Genomic DNA, 27,460 nt, shown 5'->3' with positions numbered 1-27,460 from the left:
TTGAAGTGTACGAAGCAAAGGTTGTTTAGTAGCTGAAATCTCCACATTCCTATTCCACCCAACACAACTTCTATGGGAGACGTGCCCTGAACATGTACAGCTTCTACCAAGTAATGTACGCTGCCTCCAAGAGTTAAGCATGACCTTTTTACAGCTGTTCTTTCCTGGGGTTTCTGGGAGTTATTACGCTCCCAGTTACTTGAACTGAAAGAGGCTGTCTTGATTTCTCACTTGTTATTCCCAAAAAGTAGCTGGAAAGACAGAGAAGGCAGCACCTAAACATGAATTCAGAATTATGAAGAGAAGAAAGGTCTAGAAAACCTGTTGTGAAATTGATTCTGGAAAAGGAATTAAATCCAGATTCCAAGTACCTGTGTTCTTTGATCTATTTAATCTGTCCAATTTGTCACAGTTGGTAAAAGTCCCCTTATTCTCAACCCTCCCATTCTCCGCGATTCCTTTTGCATGGAAACACACCGGTCCCTGAGTTCTCACCCTGGCAATATTTGTGCACCTTTGGAAAGGTTTATACTAGCCTGAGAGAAAAGGCTGGAAGGCACCTTTCTGTAGCAGAAAGTCCTGAGTTTGCCCTACTGCTTGGAAGCTGGAGAAAAGCCTAGGAGGGATGGATTTCAGTTCTATCTGTTCATGAGCGAGCTGTGCTTTAGCTCAAAAGGTCCCAGGCTGAGGATCTGTAAGATGGGTATTTTCCATGTTAGGGAAAACAAGTTTGTGAGCAAATTATAAAAATCTATGTATTGAAGTTCCCACATTAAACAAATTGTAATTATTAATTAACAGGTCAATTAATTCAGCTTCCTGTGCTGAATGCAACAGCCAATTTTTCTGCAGTACTAGAGAACCTTTCTGTCTACACAAGAAGCAAGTCACAGAAGTTACTCAAGCCTTTCACTAAGCACCAGCATAACCTCAGAAATTCCTTTCAATATTTGCATTTATACTTGAGTGTCCTCCTAACGCCCGACTGTGGTTTGACATAGGTGTTTATATGCTGTAAGGGAAAAATACTCTTACCTCCAGTATCTTTTTCTTTTGACCTTCATTTACTTTTCCAGCCAAGCAGCAATGTGCCAGTGCATTCTGAATTATATACTTATTGGATTTAGCACTGGGTTCTTTGAAGAGCTTTGGTCCTATGGAGGAAGAATGACAAAGCAGCAAAGTTAATCAATAAGCCAACAAAGAGTTACTTTAAATGCAGTGAAGCACTTCTAATACAGATCTTTTGCATGCATGAAAATACAAATCCAGGAATAAAACAGAATTAGGCTAGAGATCATAAATTTCACAAACAAATAAAATGTCATTCTTTCAGCTGTTACTGAATTTGCTTACAAATGTCTTTCATTATTAAGTCATTATTATTGGCAGTCTTGGTAAATATATTTTCTCTCAGAGGACCTTTTCTATGAACAACAAAATGTTTTGTGCTTTCTAACTAAAATTTCAGTTATCCAGGAGGGAGCAAATTCTTTTTTTTCTTTTTTTAATCTACAACTGTGATTTGAAGGGTGAGAGGTAAAACAATGAAGCTGATGCAGTGCCTAAAGTAACCATAGCCTGTCTACCTTGGAATTCCAGAAATGTTTTACCCAAATCCAGGGATAAAAGATCTGGCCTGACACTTGTCAGGTTGTTCTGTTTGTAAAAAGACTTTATTCATCTGGTTGAAGGAGAAATCTCCTCTGTTTTAACTTCTGAAATATAGGCATACTTGTATCAAGATCATTTGAAAAAAAGCAACAAGTAAGTACCAATTCCGAGTCTTAGAAAGGAACATAATATACAAGTAATCACCGATTAAATTTAAGATTAAATCTCAGTTTGTCTATGCTTTGGGAAAAAAAGCCTAGAATCAACACAAAAAAAACTGTATGAAATCTGTCTGACAGAGTGAAGATATTAAAAATGTGAAAAAAGCCTTCTGTTCAATTCTTAGGAACTGTATATTGCTTCATTTAAAAATAAGTTTTAAGTAATAATCATTAAAAGATGACCTTCAGCACTATGGATCTTCACGAGAAAACTCAGCAGGACCATGCAGGCAAAGGCTCGCTGTCCCTCCTGTTATTTAATTTGACGTGCGTGTGGCACAAACCGACTGAAGTTTCATGGTTTAAAACCAGGTGAGTACTTTCTGATTCTCAGAATGAACACTTTGCTTTTCCAGACTGTAGTCATTTCAGTGGAAAGGAGCTGAGATTATTTTCAAGTCAAACACTTGCCAGCACAGGCAGAGCTACGCAGGCCCATCAATCAAACCCCATCTCCCTAAAAGTTTTTTGAAAATACCTAACACTTTATTCTTTACCAAACAAAGCGATATTAGGTGGCCAAAATTGGAGCTTTTATAATCCTGATGATGCAAGGTCTTTGCAGTATCACATGCTGTATATTTGGAGAAAAGGGATGAAGATACCATTATTGTTTGATTCATAATATAAAAAAGAATTAGAAGTCAGATTGTAAAGTTTTTAATAAACAACAAATGATCTGTTTCGAAACAAAGGATGCAGAATATTGAGATTCACATTACGAAGCAGGTTTTTTTCCTGTTGCAATTTGGTTTTTGTTACTCCATTCTAAATTGAGCTTAAATTTGAACTCTTCTTGCCTTGCTGGAGAGACCACTGAAGTGCAGAGTGATCTGTGAGCCCATTTGCTGTTCTGAGCCCAACCCTAACTGCAGTCTATTATGGTTATCACAAATGCTACTGAGTCAGTACTTTTATTTTAGACTTAAAATTTAACCTTCTATTATTACCGTGCATTTCAAAGGAGGTGAAAGTAACATTCCTATGAAAGCATCTTCAATGAAGTTTTAGGAAACCAAATAAAGATAACTGAAAACCTTTAATGCGTAGAGCCGCTAATTGCCAGGTACTTTTTTGAATGTTGTTGTCACTGACCTGTGTATTCTGTAGCAGAGGCGACTGATGAAGTTGTAGATGCGTTTTCCCAATCTTTTTCTCCATTACGACTACCACAGCGACTTGGAGATAAGAATCCTTCCACAGACTCAGACCTAAACATTAATTTTGAAATCTATTAAAAAAATGACAACATTCAGCAGAGAAGCATTCTGGATGAAGGGATTGAATGCACCCTCAGTAAGTTCGCAGATGACACTGAACTAGGCGGGCGTGTTGATCTGCTTGAGGGTAGGTTGGCTCTGCAGAGGGATCTGGACAGGCTGGACCGATGGGCTGTGACCAATGGTATGAGGTTCAACAAGGCCAAGTGCCGGGTCCTGCACTTGGGTCACAACAACCCCATGCAGCGCTACAGGATTGGGGCGGAGTGGCTTGAAAGCAGCTCGACAGAAAAGGACTTGGGAGTGTTGGTTGACAGCCAGCTGAATATGAGCCAGCAGTGTGCCCAGGTGGCCAAGAAGGCCAACAGCATCCTAGCCTGTATCAGGAACAGCGTGGTGAGCCGGACTAGGGAAGTGATCATCCCCCTGTACTCGGCACTGGTGAGGCCCCACCTCGAGTACTGCGTTCAGTTTTGGGCCCCTCGCTACAGGAGGGACATTGAGGTGTTGGAGCGTGTCCAGAGAAGGGCTACAAAGCTGGTGAGGGGCCTGGAGGACAAACCTTATGAGGAATGACTGAGGGAGCTGGGGTTGTTTAGCCTGGAGAAGAGGAGGCTGAGGGGAGACCTTATCACCCTCTACAACTACCTGAAAGGAGGTTGGAGAGAGATGGGGGCTGACCTCTTCTCCCTGGTGACAAGTGATAGGACGAGGGGAAACGGGTTCAAGTTATGTCAGGGGAGGTTTAGATTAGATATTAGGAGACATTTTTTCACTGAAAGGGTTATTAAACATTGGAGTAGGCTGCCCAGGGAGGTGGTGGATTCACCATCCCTGGAGGTGTTTAAAAAAAGGGTAGATGGGGCACTTAGGGACATGGTTTAGCAGTGGCTCTTGTCAGGGTAGGCTAAAGGTTGGACTCGATGATCTTAAAGGTCCCTTCCAACCTCAACAATTCTATGATTCTATGATTCTAATATGAAAGGAAGGCAAACTGTCTTAAAGTTTTGTATGTAGAAACCAGGAAGTTGGTTCTCAAGACATCTAGGAAATTGAAAAGTCAACTGAAACCAGCTGCAGGCATGTCAGAGTGGCCATGATAACATGACGTGACATAACATGTAGTACTCCTTGCCAAACCCCTTTTCCTAGTTTGCCTTTCTTCCTTGTTTCTTTTCTATAGAAAAAAATAGTATTTCTCTGAATATAATTAAATAGTTACACCAAAATAATAATTTTCCTCTGAATTATATTATAGATTTTGTATATAAAATTAAGAATTTTCTTTTTATCTCTTTTTATTTCATTTTTGGGTGATTTTTAATGCAAAATAAATTCTGGTGTTTGGAAAAGGCTGAAGTCCTAGTGAACATTGAATATTTCCCTTTACAACTACTAAGGGGAAAAAAAAAAACCAGAAAAGAAGCTTCTGTGTTAAAAATGACAAGAAGCCACATAGCTGCACGTAGCATACAGGTTTAATAAAACATCCACAAGTTGAGACTTAAATACAAGCAGGTGAATTAAAGAGGCTGTGTGAACAGCATTGTGTTTTGACCTCATTTATAGCTGCCCAACTGGTTTACTTAGTAACATTTGTGAAACAAATGATCATGGCTTAGTTCCCTAATGCCTGACAGTGGAAACTATCAGTGTCTCAAATCAGGAAAACATACCTGCTCTTGGAGTACACAATATATACGTAACCTCTTTAAAATTCATGCTAGTTTTACATAGATGATTATTAAATTTTATTAAATGAAATGGTTATTTTAGCTTTACCTTGGTGTTCTCTTGCCTGACTGCACACTCTCATTGTCCCCTGTATTCAGCGATGCCAATGAAAGACTAGATACTGAAAAAACACGATAAAGCTGTGAACCTGGATAAAAACAAAGTTAAGGCTTATAAATCTATGCAAGTAGTAGAGTCTGTTCATTAGACCCAACACCAGCATCAGAAAGTCGGTAAGAGCTTCTATACACGAGACTCTTACACCCATACATGATATACCTGCATGCATATGTGGCCACTTCATCTCAACCCCTTGCTGACACCCAGCCATCTGCAGCCACCTGGGACGGTCTCAGACTAAGCATTAATGTGAAGCACGCACACGGGCATATTGGCACCATGCAAATCAAAGAACGCAATCAAAGTTAATAAGCCCTTATGAAAGAGAGCTTAAGAGACTTAATTTAAAGCTTGGGATGGATTCTTGGAAGGTGTTAAGGGAACACTTTAAATTACACGGGAAGATCATAGAATCATAGAATCAAGATGGAAGGAAGCAGCTAGAGAAAATGCAGCAGAATAACAAGGCTATACGATGCCGTAACAAATAGGATCACTGAGCACTCTGGTTACTTTTTCTAATTGCAAATTGGCAATACTTCTTCCAATCATTGCTACAGTTACGTGATATCTAAAAGAATGCTAAGTCGTTCCACATGATTAGTGTTGCTATGTTCATAACTATACATGCAGTAGGTAAGTGAGCAAAATAGAAAAACCTATGAAATAGAAAAGTAACTTTTTATTTTAATTTTGTCTGTATTAAGGAGGAGTTTAAGTACTTTCACCTTACAATCACCATTTTATTTATCGATCTCTTACCTCCTAACTTTTATTCATTCTTAGCTCTACAGGTGCAAGAAGACATTAGTGAAGAATACATGGGTGTACATGAAACTTGTAACACACGTTGGTGCTTCCATTGGGTTTTCATACAGTTAACCTTTTTATTTGTTGATATATGCATGCATGCATAGCAGGTAAGCGACACTCATCTTTTCATTTCTATTGGCAAATTTTACTTTCCAGTTTGGTCACGTGCAGCTTCAATTTAGCACAAGACACTGATAAACGCATGTGCTTGTTAGTACCAAAAATCAAGCTGGTGTTTTAGCATGAACAGACTCTTTTTCCACATGAACATTTGTTACCTGGTGGACCTTTGATTGGCGTCTTAGGTGATTCAATATGATCTCTATGAATAGATTTTGGACGTGGCTTTTTTTGTTTGATTGAGAGGGAACGTGGCTTTATGACAGTATCCATGTCTTCCATAAGCTTTAGTTGTTTCCTTCTCATATATTCCTGCTTAATAAATTCTCGCCGTGCTCGTTCATCCTCCTTCTTCTGACGTTCTTCTTCCGTTTTGCGTCTAAAAAAAATTATCAAATAAATTCAGAAGTAGAAACTTTCCAAATTAACAGTTTTAGCTAGCACAGTGCAGACAACACAGGGATCAGATTTTTCGAACTTGCCTTTTTTTTTTTTTTTTTTTTTTTTTTTTTTTTTTTACAATTTTCACATAGTTTATACTTTTTGGGATACTGTTACTAGTAAAAATCAAAACCATGTTTATTAGCTTGACTGCTGTAACCGAGTGAACATTGTGCATTTGTGCAGAAAGAAGCCCAAAGTGACAGGCTCTGCCTCAGAATATAAAGTGCAGGGCAGGGTAGTGCTCTGAGGAGCTTCGCTCAGGCCAGCAGGGCTCATATGTTGAGTCTGAGCTGGTGACTGATGCCACCTGCTGATTCTGCAGGACCCGCTGGCATGTGTCTTCAGCTGGGCTCCTCAGCACATCCGGCTCTAGGATTAAATATCTTGGATATTAAGATGCAATTGACACAGAAGTTACACTTTTAACTAAACCAGACATTTTTACATTCACTGTTACTGATCATTTGGATCAGGCCACGTAGTTTTACCTTGTCTCTTCCTTCTTATGTTCTAGTTCTGCTTCCAGCTGCTGCTTTCGAAGCAGAGTCTCTCTTTCCCTTCTCAAACGCTTCTCCAACAACGCTGCTCGTTTCATCGCCATATCATTTTCTGCCTTTTGATCATCCTAGCAGCAACAGAGTTTGAAGGAAAAGGACCCAAAAATATTAAGATCTCTGAATTCAGCAACTGATTTTGCCAAGTCATTAGACGCTTAATTCTGTACACTGGGTTGCGATATCCTAACATACTTTTGCAGTATTTTAAATAAGTTTATTTAAAAAGATTTTTCTTAAGACTACTAAAAACTTTTCATAAGGAATTTTTTCTTCCTAAGTCAAACATAAAATTCAACACTGATATGAGAAAACTTGCTAAGTGAAATATTTTAGAGTCAGATCCCACGCTGCACAAGCTTCAGAAGATTCTACATGTATGGAGATGAAAGTAATTTATCACAAAAAGCAGTAACTGTGCAGCATATAGAAGTAACTTCTGCTGATAGAGCCAGGTTTTTTTTTTTAGAACTGAGGAACGCTTCCAGACAAGCAAGGCACATCTCAGATACGCCATACAAGATTCTGGGGTATTCAAAGATGGAAATTCAAAATCTTGATGGCTTTCAGTGTCTAGACAACAGGGAGCACTCCCAAACACCAACTTCAAATGGGAGTCTTGGAAGACTATAACTCCTTAGCCAGCCAAGAGAGGGAAAAAGGCTCTCCAAAGTGCAATTCAGAGACATACAACGTTTTTAAAAAACACAGGCTATTATGTACTTCAAAAAATTTTAGTTACATTTGGGAGTGGTTGGGAAAGTAAGGGTGAGATGTGAGCGTGTTTAATTAAGGTCACAAAAGCTTAAATTAAAAATAAATCTACATTCAGCATTCATCATTCTCATCAAAAACTCCAAGCACTCTTCTACAACTATGAATGGAAAAGTATATTCTGTCATTGCAGTATGGTAGAATCTCATGATGCCAAATTAATCACCAAGAGCAAAAGATATGCTTGTATGTTTAGAGTTGCAGAACTATCTGCTTTCACTTCAATAGAAAGTTATCACTGAAATCCATATCTGAATTAAGAAGTTCCCTTACAAAGGAAGCTTAATAGCAGGCATACACATACACTAGTTCTCTTACCTTGAAAAAGAATCCACAACACACTTTCTGGTCATCCTCAAATTGTTCTCTGTCACTCTCACCTTCATATTTCTCAACAGACACTTCATTTTTTTCTGGTGGCTTCAAATCTGATAGGGAAACTTCAATTAAGTTAGCTGTTTTAGGAGCTGGTGCTGGTAAAATTGGTTGGCTTAGTTGATCTTCATTTGGCGTGAGGCAGACAGTTTCTGTGATAGGCTGAGATAATACTTCAGAAACATTAGATTCAATAGGCTTAATCTCCTTTTCCTCCAACTTCTGTTCACACTGTTTCAGCAATTTTGGTCCTTCTTCTTTTGCTACCTCTTCTGTAGGCTTGGCTTCCTTCAAAAGATTTCCCCTTAACTGAGGTTCACCTATATGTTCACTATCATCTCCAAAGCAAACAAATGATCTAGTCTGAATGGGAACCTGGCTTGGAGAAAATCTCCTCAAACGAGGAAGACTATCCACAGACCGTGGGGCAGTCAAGGTACGATTTAGAGGTGTTATTTTCAGTTCATTTGGCCTAGGAGTCCTTTGCATTTTAATGTGAAAAGAGGCATTCTTCCTGTTGGAAGACTGTGGAGACTGATGCGTAGAGCGAGAAGATTCTTGTGAGAAAGGTGCAACAGGAGATGGAGCTCCCATTTGCCTTGATGAAGATTTGAAGTCCCGAAGCTGCTTCTGAGGAGATGGCTGAGGAGGAGAAATAACCCAAGACTGTTGCTCTCTCATCTGCATCAACATCTCCTGTTGAAGGGATAGACGTTGCATTTCTTGTTGTAGAAAGTGTAGGGAAGAGTTTAGCTTTTCAATAGATTTTGTATATTCTAAGATATCTCCTTCATTAAAATTTTCTTCTGAGGGGCTTGCTAAATTCCATTGCTTTTCAGCATCCATAGAAGTAGCAGGAGATTTTAACCATTTGCTGTGAGAATTTTCAGGAGTTTCTTTTATTAATTCCGAAGTCTTACTAGTTTGTTCATCTGATTTTTCAGTTTCTTTTTCTTTCAACCGATTACTGTCAGTGAACACCTTCTCATCCTCAGCTCCTGCTGCCTCTTCTCGAAGAGGTGATACTCCATCACCTTTCTTTTTCACAACATTAAGAAATGCTGTTCTTCCCATTTTCTGCCGCTGCTTTGTGAATGCAGCTTCAACTTTCTTCTTCTGTGCTTCAATGGCTCGCCTCTTTTCCTCCAGCTTCATCCTAAGATGTACCATTTCCGAAGCCAGTAACTGTGTAGTGTCTCTTCCTTGAGGAACAGATGCCTCCTCAGGAATATGAGTCCAAGCGACCACATGAGGGATGTTCAGCTCAGAACCTTCTGGTGTGGTTTTCTGAGAACTGCTTCCACTGCTTCTACTATCTGTATGATTCAGCTTCCTGAATTTCTGCTCTGCAAAGCTTGTCATTTTAACCCCCGAACTTGAAGAAGCACTGCTGCCTGCCTGTGACTTAGTACTTACTGAGCTGGGACAGGGACTTAATTGATCTCTGTGATTGCCAGCTCGCATGTCATAATCCTGGAGAAATTTAGATGGTTCTTCCATGTCAGAGTCCATGCTTACAGTATAATCTCTCAAAGAAGAATCCTCATCCATTGTCTCTGGAATATCTTCTGAAGGGACATGTATTCCAGTATCTACTTCTGTATTGTCAGTCACAGGACTTAGAGGACCTTTTGTGTCTGTAATTATATCGGGGGTAGACTGATTTGGTTTAATGTTTGAATTCAAGATGCTCATTTCCTGATTGTGAAGAAAGAACCCATTTGTAATTTGGTCCGACTGGACAACTCTGGGAGATTTTTCAGTGTCATGAATTATCTGCAAAGCCTCTTCAATGCTTGGTGTCTCAATCTGATTGCCAAAATCATCCAGAACTGCCCTGTTTTGCAGAGCTCCATTTGGAAACCTGTAGCGGCCGCTCTCATTGGCATTTTTTTGATTTGTGTTAAGGGACTGATGGGCCTTTGTGCCTTTATGAGCTATCATGTCCTTTTCCTCTTCAATATCTTGATTTTCCTCTTCTCCATTTACTGGTTTGAATGACAGATTTTTTCTAATATGTTTCGGCATGCGGTTGATGTTTACTGTAAGGCCTTCATTGCTCACAGATCTAGTAATTCCTCTGTTTGGAGTAGATACCGGAATGCTTTTTTCTTTGTCAAAAGAAATGTCGAATGAAACTCCGTGTAATGATGACCTAAGAGAGATCAGAATAAAGGAGGTAACTGAACAACTCATGGTTAATAATAATAGAACTGAATGACTGAATGTGAATATTTAAAAATTATTTTAAGATTGCAGTATTAAAGGCACTGTTAAGTGCTCTGTATTTTGCCTAGCTTCAAACATACTGTAATAATATAATATATAGATATACACATATAAATATAGCTATTTAATAAAGAGATATAATAAATGAAAAATGCACAATAAAATAGAATATAAAACCGTTTTCTTCAGAGATAGCCAATGCTTTTTATTACTTGGGAATAAATTCTGGGCATTTTAGGAATATAGGAATTGCCATAGTAGATCAGAAGGAAAGTGTGAAGAGAGACACAATTTATACTTACTGAATAACCCACCACTATAATTCTTACCATTTTGAATTTAGCTTACACCCCACAGATTAAAAGTTTATGACCGGTCACATGGAAAACCAAAACATTCAGCCTGACTCTTCTTACTTCCCACAAATAATACAAGTTTAAATACTACTGAGCTCATTAGCCATTTTACTCTTACCTCTTCTAGTTGATTGTGATGAATAAATGTGAACATATTTAGTGCCAACAATTCAAATACCTAAAATATACCTCATTTCAACATAAAGAATAGATGATTTATTTCTGAATTTGTTTTCCTCTTTCAGAGTTCTTAAGCCATGATATGGTTTTTTTTCCTTTCTTTTTCTACTTTTGCGTGTCGCTTACAAGAACTCTTATTACAGGATTCTGAAAATCCAAACTACGATGGAGCATTTATTACTATTTATGACCAATAAACAATAATTTCTTTAAACGAACTCATACAGTAAGACTACCTACCTTTTTTCTTTGGGCCACGTCCCTACATGCCCATCTACATAAGACATTGATGTGGACCTCCTGATGACTCCTAAGTGAAATTAAAATAGAACCCAAGGTAACTGCTATGAAAAATTATTTTAACATCACCTTCTGTTGCTTTAACAAATTAGTTTGCTTCACTACTTAGAACACTGTAATGGCAAAAACAAGAAGTGGTTTTATATTGAGAATACAAGTAGACCAACTGAGACAATTTCATGCTGAATGTATATTATACCCCTCATCCCTCAAAGAATTTACTATTGAGTAAAACATACTACAAATACTACTAAAATATACTACAAACACTTGTTTTAAGTCTATTCCACATAATCAAAACAGAAGTAAAATTTAAAAATATACACAATAAGAGGTACAAAACCAAACTTCCCATTTGTACATTTAATAAATTACAAAACCTATTCATTAGCCTTTCTTGTAAAGCTCCCCCAGTAATTTCTGCATAAATAATGTTTGAATAAATACAAGCAAGATAGCAATTTACTCAGAAGACACCACCTTGTCTCATTGCCTCTTCCACCCATTTGTAAATTGTTACCTGGAACAGATGAATAAGGCTGCTGGGGTGTATGCAGTTGGTGAGATGGCTTATAAATTGGACTTTCCAATCTACAAAGCAAGAGACATCAATTTAGAAGTAACACATCAAAAAGCCATACTACAAAAGGGCAACCAGCCCTCATGTCCTGGGCCAACACAAAAACAGATTTGGTTTTTTGTGACAGGGAAGAAAGTCAGGTGTAATTCTCTTCTTGAAATATTAATTTATTAACTACAAAGAGAACACTGTTATTACCTTTAACTGGACCTAGCGCAGATAAGTCGGTAAGTCAAAAATTTGAAAAGGTATTTCTCCTACACCAATGGCCACAGGGCGGTGTTAGTTTTGTTAACATACTTGTCTCCTGATTTATTTCACGTAAACGTCATTACTAGAAGATTCTCATTTTTAGGTTTGATTTTATGAAAAGAACCAAACATAAGGATGAACACAAAGGCAGTTCCTACTGCCTCAAAACTCTGTGGCTGCAGCTAATAACCACATACTTTTCAGGCATATCTTCAGTTGCTTAGTCTGAAATTTCTACTTTGTGTCTGGATTGCAATATGCACTAGACATGGATAAAGGAGATTTTGTGATAAACATGATTTCATAAACACAAAAAATATATTCACCGCTAAAAGAGTCATTACAAAGATTTCCTCCATTTCTGCTTAGAACAGATACTTTTTTTTGGTTCATAGAGAAGGTCTGTACTAGAATAGCTTGTTAATTCAGAACAGTATTAACATAATTCAGTGTTTTGGTCAAGGTGCTTCTTCAGGATCAGAACAAAGACACATGCATAAAGACGCATGCATTTGTATGTAAAACACTTCTGAAGAAGCCAGACTTCAAAAACACGCTGGATTAAATCCTTTCATGTTTTGAATTTTGTTCACTGAGCTGAAGAGCACGCTTCCAAACTCCCTTTTTTCAATCACTAACTTTCAAAATATTTGTTTAGTGCTTTTATAGTTTATGAACAGTATGCTGTAGAAAAGTTTCTAAATAATATTTCTGGGAAGGATACGCACCTCGATACATGAAAAATATTGTTGTTTTACAATCTACCATAAGTATATATTAATTATTCAAAATAGGTTCTGAAATTCCTGATTTTTTGTATTAACAACACTACATGCTGGCTACATATGTTTTAAATGGCATTTGAGATTTCTGTGAATATTTAAAAATCAGAGATATAATCTCAATAAGTTATTTTAAAAGAAAAGCATGCTTTCAGAATTTCACCCAGCAGCCTGTGAGAATTTGCTACCACAAAGAAAATCTACACACTTCATTTTCCCTCAAGAAAAGACTGATGTTGGCACCATGACTGTGATTCCATGGCAACCTCAGACATCGTAACTGCTTGCCACCACAGTCGCATGCCCTCCTCTGCGCTGGATCTGACTCTCCATCTGATCCTCTGAGTCATTTCAACAAGCTAAGCCAACAGAAAAACATTCACTTTTTCTGACTGGTTTAGTGTTTTCTGTCTTTGTGCACTGAAATGACAATGTCAAACACTCAAGAACGTGCAGTCGGGACAAGGAGGAAGGCCAGGACAATGACATCCCGCAGTCAGGTATGCTCCGCCAGGGAACCTTGAGCCCACGTGTTAGATTCCTACCAGCTCAGATAACGTCTTAGCCCCCTCCTTTGTCCTACAATGCAGTGAAGTATCATCAAACTGGATGAAATACACTGGTTTATGAGGAAAGATATAGCTCTGTTACTCATGGGTTGCTCTCATAATACTCCCAACACAAAGCCATATCCACGGCTTGTAGAGACATTAAAACAGTGTTGTGATGAGCTAATACAATATGCAACCCACCACCCATAAGGGGTTTACAATGATTTTCACTATAACTCTGAACATATCTCAGGAAACATAAGCGATATTACAAAACATGTTGGTGGCAACTTACAGACTTGATAGTTAAATTTGGAATGGTAATGGCACTAAGAAACATAAAAGCTTTTGTAAGAGTTTATGAATTGAATTCAGATGCCTATCATAAAACTTCCAATCAGTCTTCTTCAGTTTAGAAGCCAAAACCAACTGCACAGACAAAATGTACACATTTACAGTAAAAGTAGATTTATTTGGATTAAAAAGATACTATGTTACTGACAGAATTTGTCAGAGCAGGGATAAATGCATGGTTAATGGCTTCAGCTGCGGAGATTTTTTTTTTTTTCTTCACACAGTCAAGGCTACAGATAGACTTCTCTTGTGTTGTCCACTATTCATCTACTAACTACACATAAAGAAAATCTTCTCCACAGCGATCCCTACAGCACAAGAGTAATTACGGCACAGAACTCTTTCTTTAGTTTACTTTAAGTGTAACTGACATATGATTTATTATCTTCACAGAACTTCTGGAGATAAATCACTGAAGTTTTGTTCAGGAAGGGCTCTAGAAGGGCGCCATCACGTTGGAAGCCACATACAAATAGTGATTTTTACTGGAAACCTTTCTTTGTTCTGTAGGACAGTTGCAGTTACAAGCCCTTTGTTGGGCTGCTCACAGGGGCTTTGCAAGCTGCGAATGGCCTTGGGAACCCCTGTTCCAAATGATACATTCAAAACTACTGTTTCTTGTTCTCCTGGCTTATATGCTCAGTTTACACTAAAATAACTTCATTGTCTACAAAGGAAACACTTCAGATATACACAGGAAAAAGAGATTTGGAATCACAGTATTTAATGATAGTAAGAAATGCTACTCCCTGATTAAAGTCAGCATAGATTCCTAAATATTCAAAAAGAAAACCAAACCCCCAAACCAACCAAACACTTCCCACCCCTGAAAGCCCCATCCAAAACGAATAGAAAAGGCTGAACAGGATTAGCTGGGCTGGCAACTAACAAGTTGCTGAATACCCACTTAAAATGCTAATTTTATCCTTGTCTGTCAGTTCAGACACAATCAATAAACCTTGGTCCCTAAATTACAAATATAATGCTATGCTACCCTCATCCACCACGTTCAGATCAGATCACTGGAAGGCTTTCTTTACCCTGCCAAAAGAAAGATTAAAAAGAAGGCCTAATGCACAATTTCTGCCTCTTATCAATTGTCCGATCAGCTAGAGAACACAAGGGAAACAGGATGTTTTTATACTGCTTCCAAAGCTGTAACAGTAATACTAAAAATAATGTTACACATATATTTACAAAAAAATACAAATAATGTAAAACATATTTAATAAAGCAGTTAACTTTCCATTCTTGATGCTCACAAGACTTGAGAAGTTCATCATAGTCTAAGTATTTATTTTTACCTATTTGACCTTCATGGTACTTAAGTCATCATCAGACCAAACTAAAACCATCACTCCGTGGTTTTCTTGCCGTTACCTTAGATTAGTTTACCATTTTTAGAAAATTTGCTGTGAATTCTGGAAAAATAGCTCTTTCCAAGCAGACTTGGTCAGCAGCCCCACACGAAACTGAAAAGGACAAGGAGGCCATATGACACTTCTCTGTGGAATGGTAAGGGTTGTTCTGGAAACTGGTAAGACCACAGCATGCCGTCCAAGTAGCAAACATGAACTGTACAAACACGAACATGTTGCCTGCCATGCAACCAGGCAGCAGGGGAAATAGATGGAACTATGGGATCTTCCACAAAATTCTACAGATTATGTTTGGTAACTCAATCCTTGAGCATTGCAAAAAGGCAGCAATACTAAATAAAAACAACTCCTGTGTTTGATTTTGAGTAGAAAGGAGAAGATTGTGGAACAGTATTGGTGATTCTCTGACATTACCTGGCTGCAAAGTCAGAACCAGATGGGCCATCGACATAATTTCTTCTGTTAGCATTCAAGCCGTGAGCAGAAGCTGCATCTTTTGCAGGTTCAGCTGCCAGGAATAACAAAGCTCAAGTTATTACAGTTTAGTATTTAGTTAGAATCCATAGTAGAAAAGCTGCTTGAAATAACTGGAAGTAATGATTTCCAAAGATTCAAAGAATTTTCATTAGTTCCATTATTTAGATTAAACCCTAGTCACTTCCTTTCAGCTTTACAGCATCCAAAGTTCCCATATCGGCACTAATTAAGGGAATGGAGAATGACAAAATGACTAGAAAAGTGAAGAAAAAAAGATAGCCACAAAATTAAAAGCAAGCCATCTTTTTAGCAAAAATGAATATTCTTCTTCTGGAAGAAATTTTTCTGATAAATTTTTTCCCCCAAAACACTTAGACTGACTTTTCAGCTAGGAAATAGTTTTTTGGTCATATTCTAAATTAATTAGCAATATCTAAAAGATTTAGATTGGATTTGTACGTGCTATAAAGCATACAAAAAAAGGTATAAAAGCCACACAATGAAAGTCTCTTCCTAGCTCTTGGCCAGCACCACTGTATGAATGTTGAAGTTACCATGACTCTGTACTCATTCACTGATCTTTAGATCTACCCGAGAGGTGGGTTTTTAAATTTGAGAATTTACTGATGGAAAACTGTGTGTTTGCACTCAGCTACAAAATGCAATTTTACAATTAACTATCTGTCCACTTTCCCCAGATTCATGTTCCTTTCTCTTGGTATCTTCTCAGCAAAAGAAGTTCTTCAGGCTAAATTCTGTTCTCGGCCCCTTATTACATCTGTAATCCCTGCATGGGCATAAATGGATTCTAGGCTTGTTTAGGTCAGGAAAATTTGCAAGTGATTATACCACAACAATTTAAATGAGTTTTTGGTAATAGACAACAAAATCTAATTATGATTTATGAGATGAAATGAAGACTAATGCAAGGAAAGAGTACTTTGCTCCTTCTTTAAGGGGGCTGTACACCATCAAATCCTGTTAACTAAAATATTCACTGCATTTGTGAACACAATGGCAATCTGTACACACACATACTAAAAACATGCATATTAAACCCGATCCTTAATGTAATTACCTTGGGGATGCACAACAACACGAGGCTGTACAAATGATGGCTTCACCACTTCAAACCACCAGAACAATTCTGCCATGAACACCATGTAGTTGCTCTACAAAAAAAACCCCAAACAAACAAAAAAATTAATTTCTGTTAAAACACAAGCCTGCAAATAAATAGATTAAACAGCATTCAGAATATGCCTCTGCATTTCATCCAACTTACAATCTCTTCTCTACTGATTTCTTAGAAAATGAGATCAGTAAGATGGATCTGTAGCACCAACTATCTAATAGACATAATGTGACCAGATTGTAACCGTTTGGGTTGATATGTTTCATAATAAGCATATGCTCAGGCCCAATGTCTTGCAGGCAGGGCAGAGAGGTACAGGATGGGTGGAAAAAGATGCCTGTCAAACAGATTAGCCATTTCCATAAAAAAGAGTAGTGAAAAAGCCCATTGTTCTGCAAGGCTAGGCAATACAATTTTCAGAGCTTTTTAACATGAAAAACTCTGGTAGCCCTTGGTTTTAGTGTAGGAACTTTGATTCTGATTTAGGCTTTTATGTCAAGTATGTGCTTTTTGCCACATTTGTGAAGACCTATCCAAATTTACAAGTCTTCAATGCAAAACAAAAACCAGAACTGGCGTTTGTTCAACACAGGTTAGAACAACAAGGTTTTACCTCCAAAGACTTATGCACACGTAATAGGTTGTTCATGTATCTCCCTACTGTATTTCCCATTATACAGCTATGAAACACAGGAGCGTGGTAGCCACCAAGTTTAACACAAGGGGAAAAACAGGTGAAAAGGAAGAAACAACTGGTGACATGAACTGCAACAACAACAAAAAAAGTCAATAGAAAAAACGGGAAGAAGCGGTGGTAGCAGTTTCTGCTGCAAAAGTATATAATGAGTGCCAAAAGACCAGAAGTCTGTTGACTGTGGAGGCTGAGGAGTTCAGAGGCCAAATGCCCACGGCCCAAAGCCGCTACATCCACATGGTTCTGTGCTACTCCCTATCTAGAAGTATCAACTGAGTGAGATCAGCGAGCATCCAGGCCTGAGCTGGCTCAAGTGGGTGCACAGACCCGTGTCACCAGTCCTATGAAGCCCGAAAAGGTAAACAATACAAACCTCTACTTACGCACTACATTGAGAAACCATAATTAAACAACTTTTTAGAACAGTTTGTTTAAAAAAAAAGTCTTTCTGCAATAAAACCCAATAATGTCTAGCTAACAATACTTAAAAAAGCAAGTGTCCTTAGCCACCTTTTTCATGTCATTAACACTGATTAATTTCAAATATCCACTTTATTTTCTCCAATTTATGCAATTTTCATTTAACATTTCACGCAGCTTAAATGTGAAAATATAAATTAACAAACTTATTGGTTTAATTTCTACAATTTAACATCATCATCACCAAGAGTGTTTGCAACTTATAAATGTTGAAACCAAGAAATCTATTTCAATGTGACTTTTTAAAAAAAAAATAAAGCTTTCTTAATATTTGGTCCTATAAAACTTTCTGTACTCAAGAAAATTAGCATTTTTACACCAAAATATCAGATGCTATCTCTTTTTTAATTTTTCTTTGAGAATGAAATTAAGTGAAAATAGTCTCTCGGGGAATGTGCAAATTTATTAAATTATTTGCTTCAGAGAAGAGTTTCAGAAGGAAAGCAATGTGTCTGCTGATTTTTGCCGTAACACAAGGAAATCAGAGTTGATTTAGAAAAAAAGCAAACAATTACCTAGTTTTGTCCCTTCCCCCCCACCCTTTTCTTCCTTTCAAACAAAGATAGGGCTAAATAAAGGATGTTGGTTGAGTAGATAACGTTACCTGGTATGGGACAGAATTCTTAAACCTATTCAGAAGAAAACCCTTAGCTTGCCCTGGTTTTCTCTAACTGCTTTGGCTTCTGCCATTGCCGAACTGTTGGGGGAAAGAGGATACGGTGCCAGGTGGACCTTTGATTTGATCAAGGATCACTGTTATTTTGGATTTTAGGATGGAGTCGGCTTCTACATTATCTATGTGACGGAAGACAATCTTCAGTATAGACTTTGCCATTACGGATATTAATAGAGCAATCTTTATGCACATGAAACATTCTCATTAGCAGAGCATGGGACATTTTTAGAATTTCCAGCCCTTTGTTAGCCCATAAGGCCTTCCAGTGTCTGCAAGAAAACCTTGCTGCAGATTAAGAATTGTATTTGGGCTCCTTAAGTAAACACACATAGTCTTTAAAAATTAGTTTAAACTTACAAATAGTTTACTCATTCAACCTCAGAAAACTCTGTAGGAAAGAGACCTACGTATCAACATATATGTTATTTCTTTTCTGAAGGATTTGAGAAGGAAAGAGGGATATTAAATATCAGCTAACAAATTGCAGGGTTTTAACAGTATAGCAAATGACTTAGCTGTCAGTTCTTTAACAAAAACCACACAAATTCTAAGAAAAGTAAAACCAGTGGTACACAGTTTCTATTTTAACTTTTTCTTTGTTCAATGAAAAAAATTTCTGGTTGATTCAGGCATATATGGCTGCAAAGTCTGCAAGTCTTCTGTTCCCAATTCACCAGTTAGAGCAGGAAAATCTAAGTAGAAAGATGAAGCTTTTCGTGGTTCAGCGGCAAAGAGAAAACTGCTTTGTATTCTGTGATGGACCCATTAACTTGCCACTGCATAGCAACGCAAATAGGCAAGATTACTCCCATTCAGATTGCTCCCATTCCATGTTTAACTGTGTATTTGAGCACAGCTGGGGTATGCCCACAGAGGATGTATCCAGACTATGTAAGACTCCCATTTAAGACTTCTTTTGACAGCTTCACTATGTTTTCCATTCCTCAAATGTGAAATTCCACCACTGCATTAATTTTGTTGCCTTAAAAAGGTGTACCTCAAATCTTGGACTACAAGCAAATGTTTGACAAAAATTCTAAACAAAACGTCGTTCTATTTCAGAAACAAACCACAGGTATTAGGGGTAAAAACATCTTTTTAAAATAAACAAAAATTTACAACAAAAATGTTTAATAATAAATAGGATAACCTCAATGCTGTATCAGTAAATTTGAAAATATAATTTTAAATATCTATTTGCCACTTTTGATTCAGATTTATTTTTCCTGAATATTTCTAATGCAGATAAGCCTTTACTCCAGCAAAGGGATACTCTTATACTGAAAGCCGCTCATACACTTTAGGATATGGTAAAGGGATCAGCCAGATGTTGCCATAGTTATTACATACAAGCCATAAACAGACTAGGAGAAACCCCATCTCTGCTTATTCAGCACAACAGAACTGAATGAGGAAAAGTTCACAGCAAAATCTTTTCCATTCAAAGAAAATGCTAAGCGTAGCCTTTTGGTATCACACACTGATTTCATTAGAGAGAAATATACATAAGGAAAAAATATATCAGATGTACTTCTCAGATAAAACATGATTTTTAATACTACAATTTCTAAATATTACCATTTCTACATTTTTTCCTCTTAATATTTCCCCTCTCCCCCTTACTTCCCTTCAAACTTTTACATTTTTAACTTGATTTTTTTACTACAAATTGTGAAGTGTTCTAGTCATAGCTTTGTCCCCATCTGAAACACTGTATTTAAGTACTCCAATTTCTCATGTTTATGTTGAAATGCTGCATTTAATAGTCTGATTATTTTATGAAGGACTCAGATATTGCTCTTGCGAATATCTTCTTTGCAGTCCTGAGCTACTACAAGACAGCTTCTTTTCCCAAAATCACCAAAGTGGTATTTACTGAAGTCAAAATGAAACTGTTGGCTGCACGGCCTGCTTCAAACTGAGGCTACTTTAGATGTTTGATGGTGAAACATCATGATGGAAACTGCATTTTCTCACAAGTTACTTTTAGTCATAAAGGGATGTTAATAACAATGATCATAAGGGGAAGACTGATGATACATAACTTAATTTTTTGGAAAAAAATAACTGTGGGTCAGTAGTAATCCTGCTACCCAGGGCTAGAAAGAACGTAGATATTATTTCCACAGATTTTGCCTTGATTATGCTGACAAAAGTTCTAGTAGCTCACCACATGCACTTATACACAAAAATATTCAGAAGCATTTTAAAATTTTCAGAAGTATTTTACTAGTACTAAAAAATAACTAAGCTCCAAGCAGTTCAGACTGGCTCAAAACCAGTGAACAGCAGATGGCAGACTTGCAGCTTCACAGATGCTTCTATTTGCTGAACATCCTGATTTCATTTTTTCAATTTGATATTTCCAGGTTGTTCATTAGTTGTACGTAGCCAGCTGTACTACTGGTTACATTTTATCTACTGTATCTTCTGGCACTGTACAATAAAAATCCTTCTGTTTTAACAGATTTTGGAAGATTATCTTTTGGAGGGAAAAAAAAAATTCCCATATTATGAGTATAAAATCTAAAGTCATTACTTTCTTTTGGAACTAAGGCAGATAATTAAATAGCTTGTTTTATAAGTTTTTGTACAAAAAAAAAGTTAAATTAGTTTCTTTAATATCTCTATTCCCCCTCCACAATTTTAAAATCACAAGTAATTTTAAAATCAAATTAGCTAACAGAAATAGCATGTCCAATCTTGGCACTTAAAATAAATTATATCCTTCTAATATTGATAAGGTTTAGATCTGCATCTTTATAGAATAATAACTACAAGGTTATATAAGCAAATAATTTGTAATTAGGCTTGAATCCACTAAAATTGAATGCAAGAGCTGCCATAAATGCTTTTAGCAATTTTCTCATAATAAGCGTGAAAATACACTGTAAAGTTTATATCGCAATGCACATTAAAATCTCTGTTCACTAGGCCAGGAAAGTAAGTTACCTCAAATACAAAACCACAGTTTATATGTTCTAAAAGTGCCAACATAAATGCGTAAAGAAAATTGGAGTGTTTAAAACTCTCTGGAGAAGGCCAAATTAGTTTTGTGTATGATGCATGCACTACCAGTTTGCCATATCTTCTGCCACAGGTTGATAAATGCCATAACAACTCAAGTTGAAAACTCCAGTATGCCTTGTTTCAGACCAGAACAAAGAAGTGGGAAAACTGGCTGATTAATCTCAGTGAAAGCAAACCATGCTGCTTCCCTTTAAATAACATCAGGAATATTTGGTCCCTCTCCAGAGAGAAATCTTCTGTTAAAGAATTGTTCCCTGGTTGAATCTTCCTTTTCACTCCTGATCCTGAATCCTTTTCAACGAGCCAGATGGGAATCAAGTCTGTGGACCGACTCCCACCATACGTACCCACCATCGGTACCCAAGTGCCCCACCGAACAGAGCCAGCTGCTCCCCCAGGTCCCTCAGGAGCCCATATGCATGCTTACACTGACTGCAACTGCAAATTCAGGCTGGGTTAGAGCTTAACTGGCGGTGGCTTTTTTCCACTGAGATTGGAGGGAAAGCTGTACAACTTTTGTGGACATCCTGCAGCCCTTAATTTCTAGGATTTCTCTACGTGATGTATCTGAACCCTATTTTCCACACCTCAGAGGACACGGTGCTGATTATAGCTTCCGCTTACGTTGTCTGCAAAGTCACCATCAACATTACATCAGAAAGTGCAAGCATTCAAAACTGCTCAAGTGCAATAAATATTTCTAGTGTAAAACAATCCTTTCAATATTATATTCTCCTGTTCAATTTAGCAGTGGAACAAAAAAAGAAAAAAGGCAGTTCTGGAACCAGCCTCTCCATCTGGCTTACTGGGCCTTTCACTGCGCAAATGCTCATTCTGTCTGCTCTGGTTATTAACTAAGTGCAAAAATAAGGTACCTATTCCATGTGCTTAGCTGTCATTCTGCACGGCTTAGAGTCTGGCCCACATCTAGGTCAGAGAACACCCTTCACAGACAAGAGACAGCAATCATCTCTCAGATTTGCTTCATTTCACATTCAGAAAGCTATCACTCTGAATAAATGTGCCTTCTGCATGAGTTTGGGTGAGCAGACTCCAGAGTTATCAGAAAACATCAGCCAGAGAGAGGAAGCATCCATGCTGAGGGGCAGCACGTGAAAGTCTCCAAAGAACAGAGAGGCTGCAGAGACTCGTGGCCCTGTTGAATCCCCAAGAACCCACACGCTCTGAACAGCAGGACTGGGCCAGATCTGTGCAAGGCCATCAGCACATGCTGGTGTCAACAACAGGTTGTATAACCCTAACCACACCCACCGGGGCAGGAACAGAAAAGAAGTACACAATTCTATGTATATACACACATAATGAGACAAGTGATCCCTTGAGAGACTTTCTGGACACCTTCCCAAAAGCCAGTGGTGAGCCAGTATGACCCCCGACTTCTGGGAGCCACTGGGCTGGCCTCCAACCCAGTAAAAATAGCTGAGTGAGCGTGCATGTGAACTGTCTGCGCAAATGAATTTATTGTGTGAACAGTTATCTTATTAATAATCCATTCATTCTACTAATAACAGCAGTTGAATCAATAAAAGGTGTTCTAACATTGGTTGGGATCTGTGTCTCACCCTGACTCATTCCTCTGTCAATGAAAAGGGAACATACAGTAATACATGTAGATTAAAAGAGTAGCATGCGTTTAGGATTACTATTTTTTTAAGAAAATCCCACACATTTTTGAAGGCTCAGATAAAGGAACACTTACAAAACCCAATAATTAACTGTGTTTCAAGTGATTCAATGCCAAGTTCCTATGTGAGCTCACAAATCATGGTAAACATCAAATGATTCAAGCTGTCTGTCAGTACCCTCTTTGACAGTTAACCTCGTAAATGACTTGTGCTTAGGTCTGAGCCCTATGGTGCTACTAGAATGAACTGGCAGCAATGATCTAAAAATATCAAGAATATAACCAAATATGACCAAAGATCTCTTTTAGAAATACTTTCAACATATATCTCACGTGACAAATGGAACATGTACTACCCTTTTTTTTTTTTTCCCTTCTATTCAGGGACCATATATGTCCCTTACAACATCCTTTCAGGAATTATGCATTCCATAAGACCTTTATTCAAGACACAAATACTACATACTGACTATTACCCTGCAGTGCTAACCAACTGTTGGGTCAAAGCAATAAAGAAGTCTTTACTGTTCCACAGGGTGGTTTATGCTTCTTGTGACGGCGCTGCATGCGAGGAGTTCTGTTTCTACAGACTTGTTCTTTGGATAGGCAGAACATGCGTGTGTCAAGGCACAATCAAACCAGATCTTTCAGTTCTACGTCATTTCCCAAATACAGGTGAAGAACAAGATATTTAAAAAAAAAAAACAACCTGTCTCAGGATAAAACTACTTACAGGAGAGGGGAAGTGGGAGGATCAGAGCAAAAAAGCAATCTGTGCAACTGAAGAAAGATCCAAGCTTTTCTATTTTTCCTCTTGTTAAATATGTAGGGAGGATTCAGAAAATATTGTGATTATTTTTATGTAATCTCTCTCTACTTGTGTTTGCCTGTCTCAAAGGAAAACAACCAGGAACCAGTATGGTCCCTCGGTGGCGCCTCAAGCATCCATGGAATGTATTCAAATACTTTTTTCTTTACTATCAATAGCCCTGCCTTAGTAAACATCTCATGAAGAACTTCACAAACGTATTTTTCTTAGAGGAGGAGAAACGGCCAAGTAAGGAGCAATGAAACTTACTTTCTTCTTCATTTGATTATGCCACATTAAAGCTGTCTAGAAAGCCAGACAAAGCCTATTTCTCCTGTGTGCTAAAACAGAACTAAGCCAACGGTTTCATTTGCTGCAAAATCCAAGAGCCTATATCAAATATTGTGGATGCTTAAGCGAAGTTTTAAATTACTCTTGGTTTCTGTGCATTTTGATGGGAAAGCCAAAAGTGGGACAATTACCTTGGTCAAGTCCTGCACTAAATTTCTGTATCATGTACTATCTACAACCTACCTTGATTTAACATAAGAGGACAGTGCAGTGTGCCTACTAAAGAATGTAAGGTATGCACTTCGTGCTTGATCACTTTAAAAGAAAGAGGCTCTGCTTCCTTCCTTCTTAAGGACTAGCATGAAGCCAGGATACCTAGCGTAATTTCTAGGACCACACAAGGCACAGCATTGTCATTCCAAAAACTCAGCTGTAATTTTTTTCTTGAGGCTTTTTCCAGTAATGTATCAGCAGTTTGGCTCTTTTCATTTCTTCTGTCACCATTATGAATGTAACTGTCTTGTAACCAAAAGCATAGTGCCACCTACTGTGCAGTATGAGTCACCCTGAGAACAAGTAGGAATTTTTGCTGATTGTTAACAAAGACACCTGAAACAAAGACACACGCTTCTACAAATCCTAAAACTTGGTACTATATAAATTTTGTAGACTGAGATAAAGTTGACTTCTACTAACCAGTTTAATTCAATGTGTAATATTTAAAATAACCATTTATAATACAAGCTTTTTCAAAGTGACAATATAATTCTTTGGAGAATATGTACATTTATTAAAACTTACTTTAATCAGATGCACTGGAAAACTAAGAAAGAGCTCCTTTAACTGTGAATTTATTTTGAAAGCAAATTAATTCTTAACACTGGAAAAACAGAGTTTATAGCACTAGCCAGAGTTTCCGTGCCAAGTTTTAGAAGAAAAACTTGGCAGCCTTTCTTTGTAGCATTTACATCTAAATAAGTATCCACACCACAGCAACTTGTAAAAACATGATCACAAAAGGGCCTTCTCAGTTCTAGAAATACTCTGAATCTTTGAAAGAAATCTAAATCCCCTCTAAAAACAGCGTTCAGAAACAGCAAAATTACTGAGTCTAGCATTTTAGAAGTGTAAAGTCTGATGTATTGGGATATTGACCAAATGTTTAATATAGCTACTTTTTTAAAATTGAAGCTTCATAGCACATACTGCCTTGAGAAATAATTCAAACCAGTACTATAAAAAATGGTATTATTGTCACAAATTAAACTGAAGAATAATGAATTCCATTTATTCCATGGATCTGTAAGCAGAGAGAAGCAATCAAAATGCACTGAAGGAGTCCTACTCAAGATCACCGAACATGGTTGTTGGACCGTATGTTGGGAAACTACAGGCAAGAGACTGCAATGCAGCAGTGTTTTTACAAGTAGGTAGGTAGATCACTGCATTTGAAATATAAAAACACCAAAAGCTGATTGAAAGCAGTCACTACGCAACTTTGCATACACAAAATAAAAAAGCAACAGCTAAGTAGTCTAGACTTATGGGGCTTGGTCCTACTGCCCTTACTCACCCTGGCAGCTCGTTATTTATTTGAAAAGGATCAGGTTCAACCCTACAGGAGACAACAAAGCTGTATTCAAGGCTCTGGCCTCTGTGACTCAGCTTGTGAGACTGCTGTAAAGATCATAAAAGCAGTGAAATGACCCAGATATTTAGAAACCAATTACATCCCCATCTGCAATGGATATGCTGACTCCATAAAAATAATATTTCATTCCCTAAAGGCAGGCCAACAAGAATCTTGAGCAAATGAAGTTTTATGTAGAAGAAAGTCTAAGAGAAACACAAGAATGAAAAATTAAAGCTACAATTAGGCAAGAAATAATTTGATTACTCCTATTCTTTCCACACAGGCTTAAAAAATGATAGAATAAGCAAAATTTTTTTTTCTGCCCTTCTTCTAAAAGAGCAGAATCTTAGAATGACTGAAAACACTTAATTGCTTATTTAAACAACCGTATTTGTTGGGATTGTGTTCCTGCTTGTGTTCCAGGAATAAAACCATGAGATTTTTCAATGAAATTAACTCAGAACTTCACACTTTTACAGAAGTGAAAAAGTTTTAAGTTTAAAAATGATAAAAATATTGTGTACACAGAAGGGTAAGTAGTAATTCCATAAACAGCTCTTCAATATTTTGTCCTTTCGTGAAAGTCGTAATAAAAACTAATGCATTATTACATTTTAACAGAAATAGCACAGATTACATGCTTTAACTAACAATAAGAAAGAAGATAAAGTGTGAAATAGTTTTGCACAAAAATCGAAGTTTTTATAGATACTTTCACAAGTGCTTTTTTTAAAATACTTTGAAATTACCAGAACAACTTAGCTGCCAGAAGAAGGTGGTTTTACATGCTGCTGAAATTTGTGTGTTGCATGCCATACCACAAGAGATGCAACATACTTGTTCATACAGCCATTTAGGAGCAGACCAAAAAATACTAAATATATCATTAGCAAAACAGTCCTGTGGGTGCTACTTGCCTTCTTATGGTTTTGTTTGTTTGTTTTTTACCTTTATTGAAGAAGCTGCATAGAGCATATCCTCAAGACTGAAATGGCAACACTGGTTAAGGTATTCCTGACAAAATTCTTGAATCAATTGTAGATTATACAGACTGTCAGCCAAAGACATTGTCTCTTTCAAACAAATATCTAAAAAGGAAGAACAAAAGCAAAGATTAGAGATAGTTACAGATTTGCAAAAAAGTGCTTTTTGCTTTGCTGCATTCTGGAGCATTTTCTAGATAAATTCAGACTGGATCTTTCAGTGGTTTGTTTTTTGGTTTTTTTTTTTCCCCCCCAGGAGGCTTTTTTCTATTTCAGAAAATTAAGAAATGACAACCCTACATTTTATCTCTGCAGTTTTATATCTTTAGACATTTTTCTAAACCAGAGTTGTGTTTTTTCACTATTGAGAAGTTAATTTTTTTTTCTGCTTTGTCCTTTGTGAAAATGGAAGTTACGCTCTAACTCCTGCTATTTCCATATAGCGAAAAACCATATTTAATTGCTAATACATATTTTTTCAATTAGATTTTCTATACAGCAATGGCAGTAGGAAATGTATGCTTTTTCATAAAGTTCTCCATACATACTAGTTCCTTGCCTTTGCAGAGGGACCTACAAGTACATTTTAATGCTATTAACTCTGAATCTTCCCCCAAAACCAGCACCAGTTTAGTCTTATGTATTTGGTTTTGTGG

At 37.3% G+C, this 27,460-nt stretch overlaps 1 protein-coding gene across 5 annotated transcripts in view; it reads right to left on the bottom strand.

Moving 5' to 3' along the window:
* The window catches only part of CAMSAP2 (calmodulin regulated spectrin associated protein family member 2), a 92,201-nt gene that overhangs the window by 3,300 nt on the left and 61,441 nt on the right, over nt 1–27,460 (bottom strand). For 3 of the 5 annotated variants that reach the window (XM_074599410.1, XM_074599412.1, XM_074599413.1), the window contains 11 exons: nt 26,770–26,909; nt 16,508–16,601; nt 15,367–15,460; nt 11,575–11,645; nt 10,995–11,064; nt 7,933–10,144; nt 6,775–6,911; nt 6,001–6,221; nt 4,838–4,937; nt 2,931–3,046; nt 1,036–1,154 (listed from right to left, as the gene is read on the bottom strand). In XM_074599410.1, coding sequence (XP_074455511.1) covers nt 1,036–1,154; nt 2,931–3,046; nt 4,838–4,937; nt 6,001–6,221; nt 6,775–6,911; nt 7,933–10,144; nt 10,995–11,064; nt 11,575–11,645; nt 15,367–15,460; nt 16,508–16,601; nt 26,770–26,909 — 3,374 coding nt within the window. The remainder of the gene's footprint in view (nt 1–1,035; nt 1,155–2,930; nt 3,047–4,837; nt 4,938–6,000; nt 6,222–6,774; nt 6,912–7,932; nt 10,145–10,994; nt 11,065–11,574; nt 11,646–15,366; nt 15,461–16,507; nt 16,602–26,769; nt 26,910–27,460) is intronic. The other 2 variants (XM_074599411.1, XM_074599414.1) reach the window with 1 other exon arrangement.

Source organism: Larus michahellis, chromosome 8 (genome assembly GCF_964199755.1).
Source record: "Larus michahellis chromosome 8, bLarMic1.1, whole genome shotgun sequence".
Classification (NCBI taxonomy): Eukaryota; Metazoa; Chordata; class Aves; order Charadriiformes; family Laridae; genus Larus; species Larus michahellis.
The sequence above is the reverse complement of the archived record's forward strand: the minus strand, read 5'-3'. Positions and strand labels throughout refer to the sequence as shown.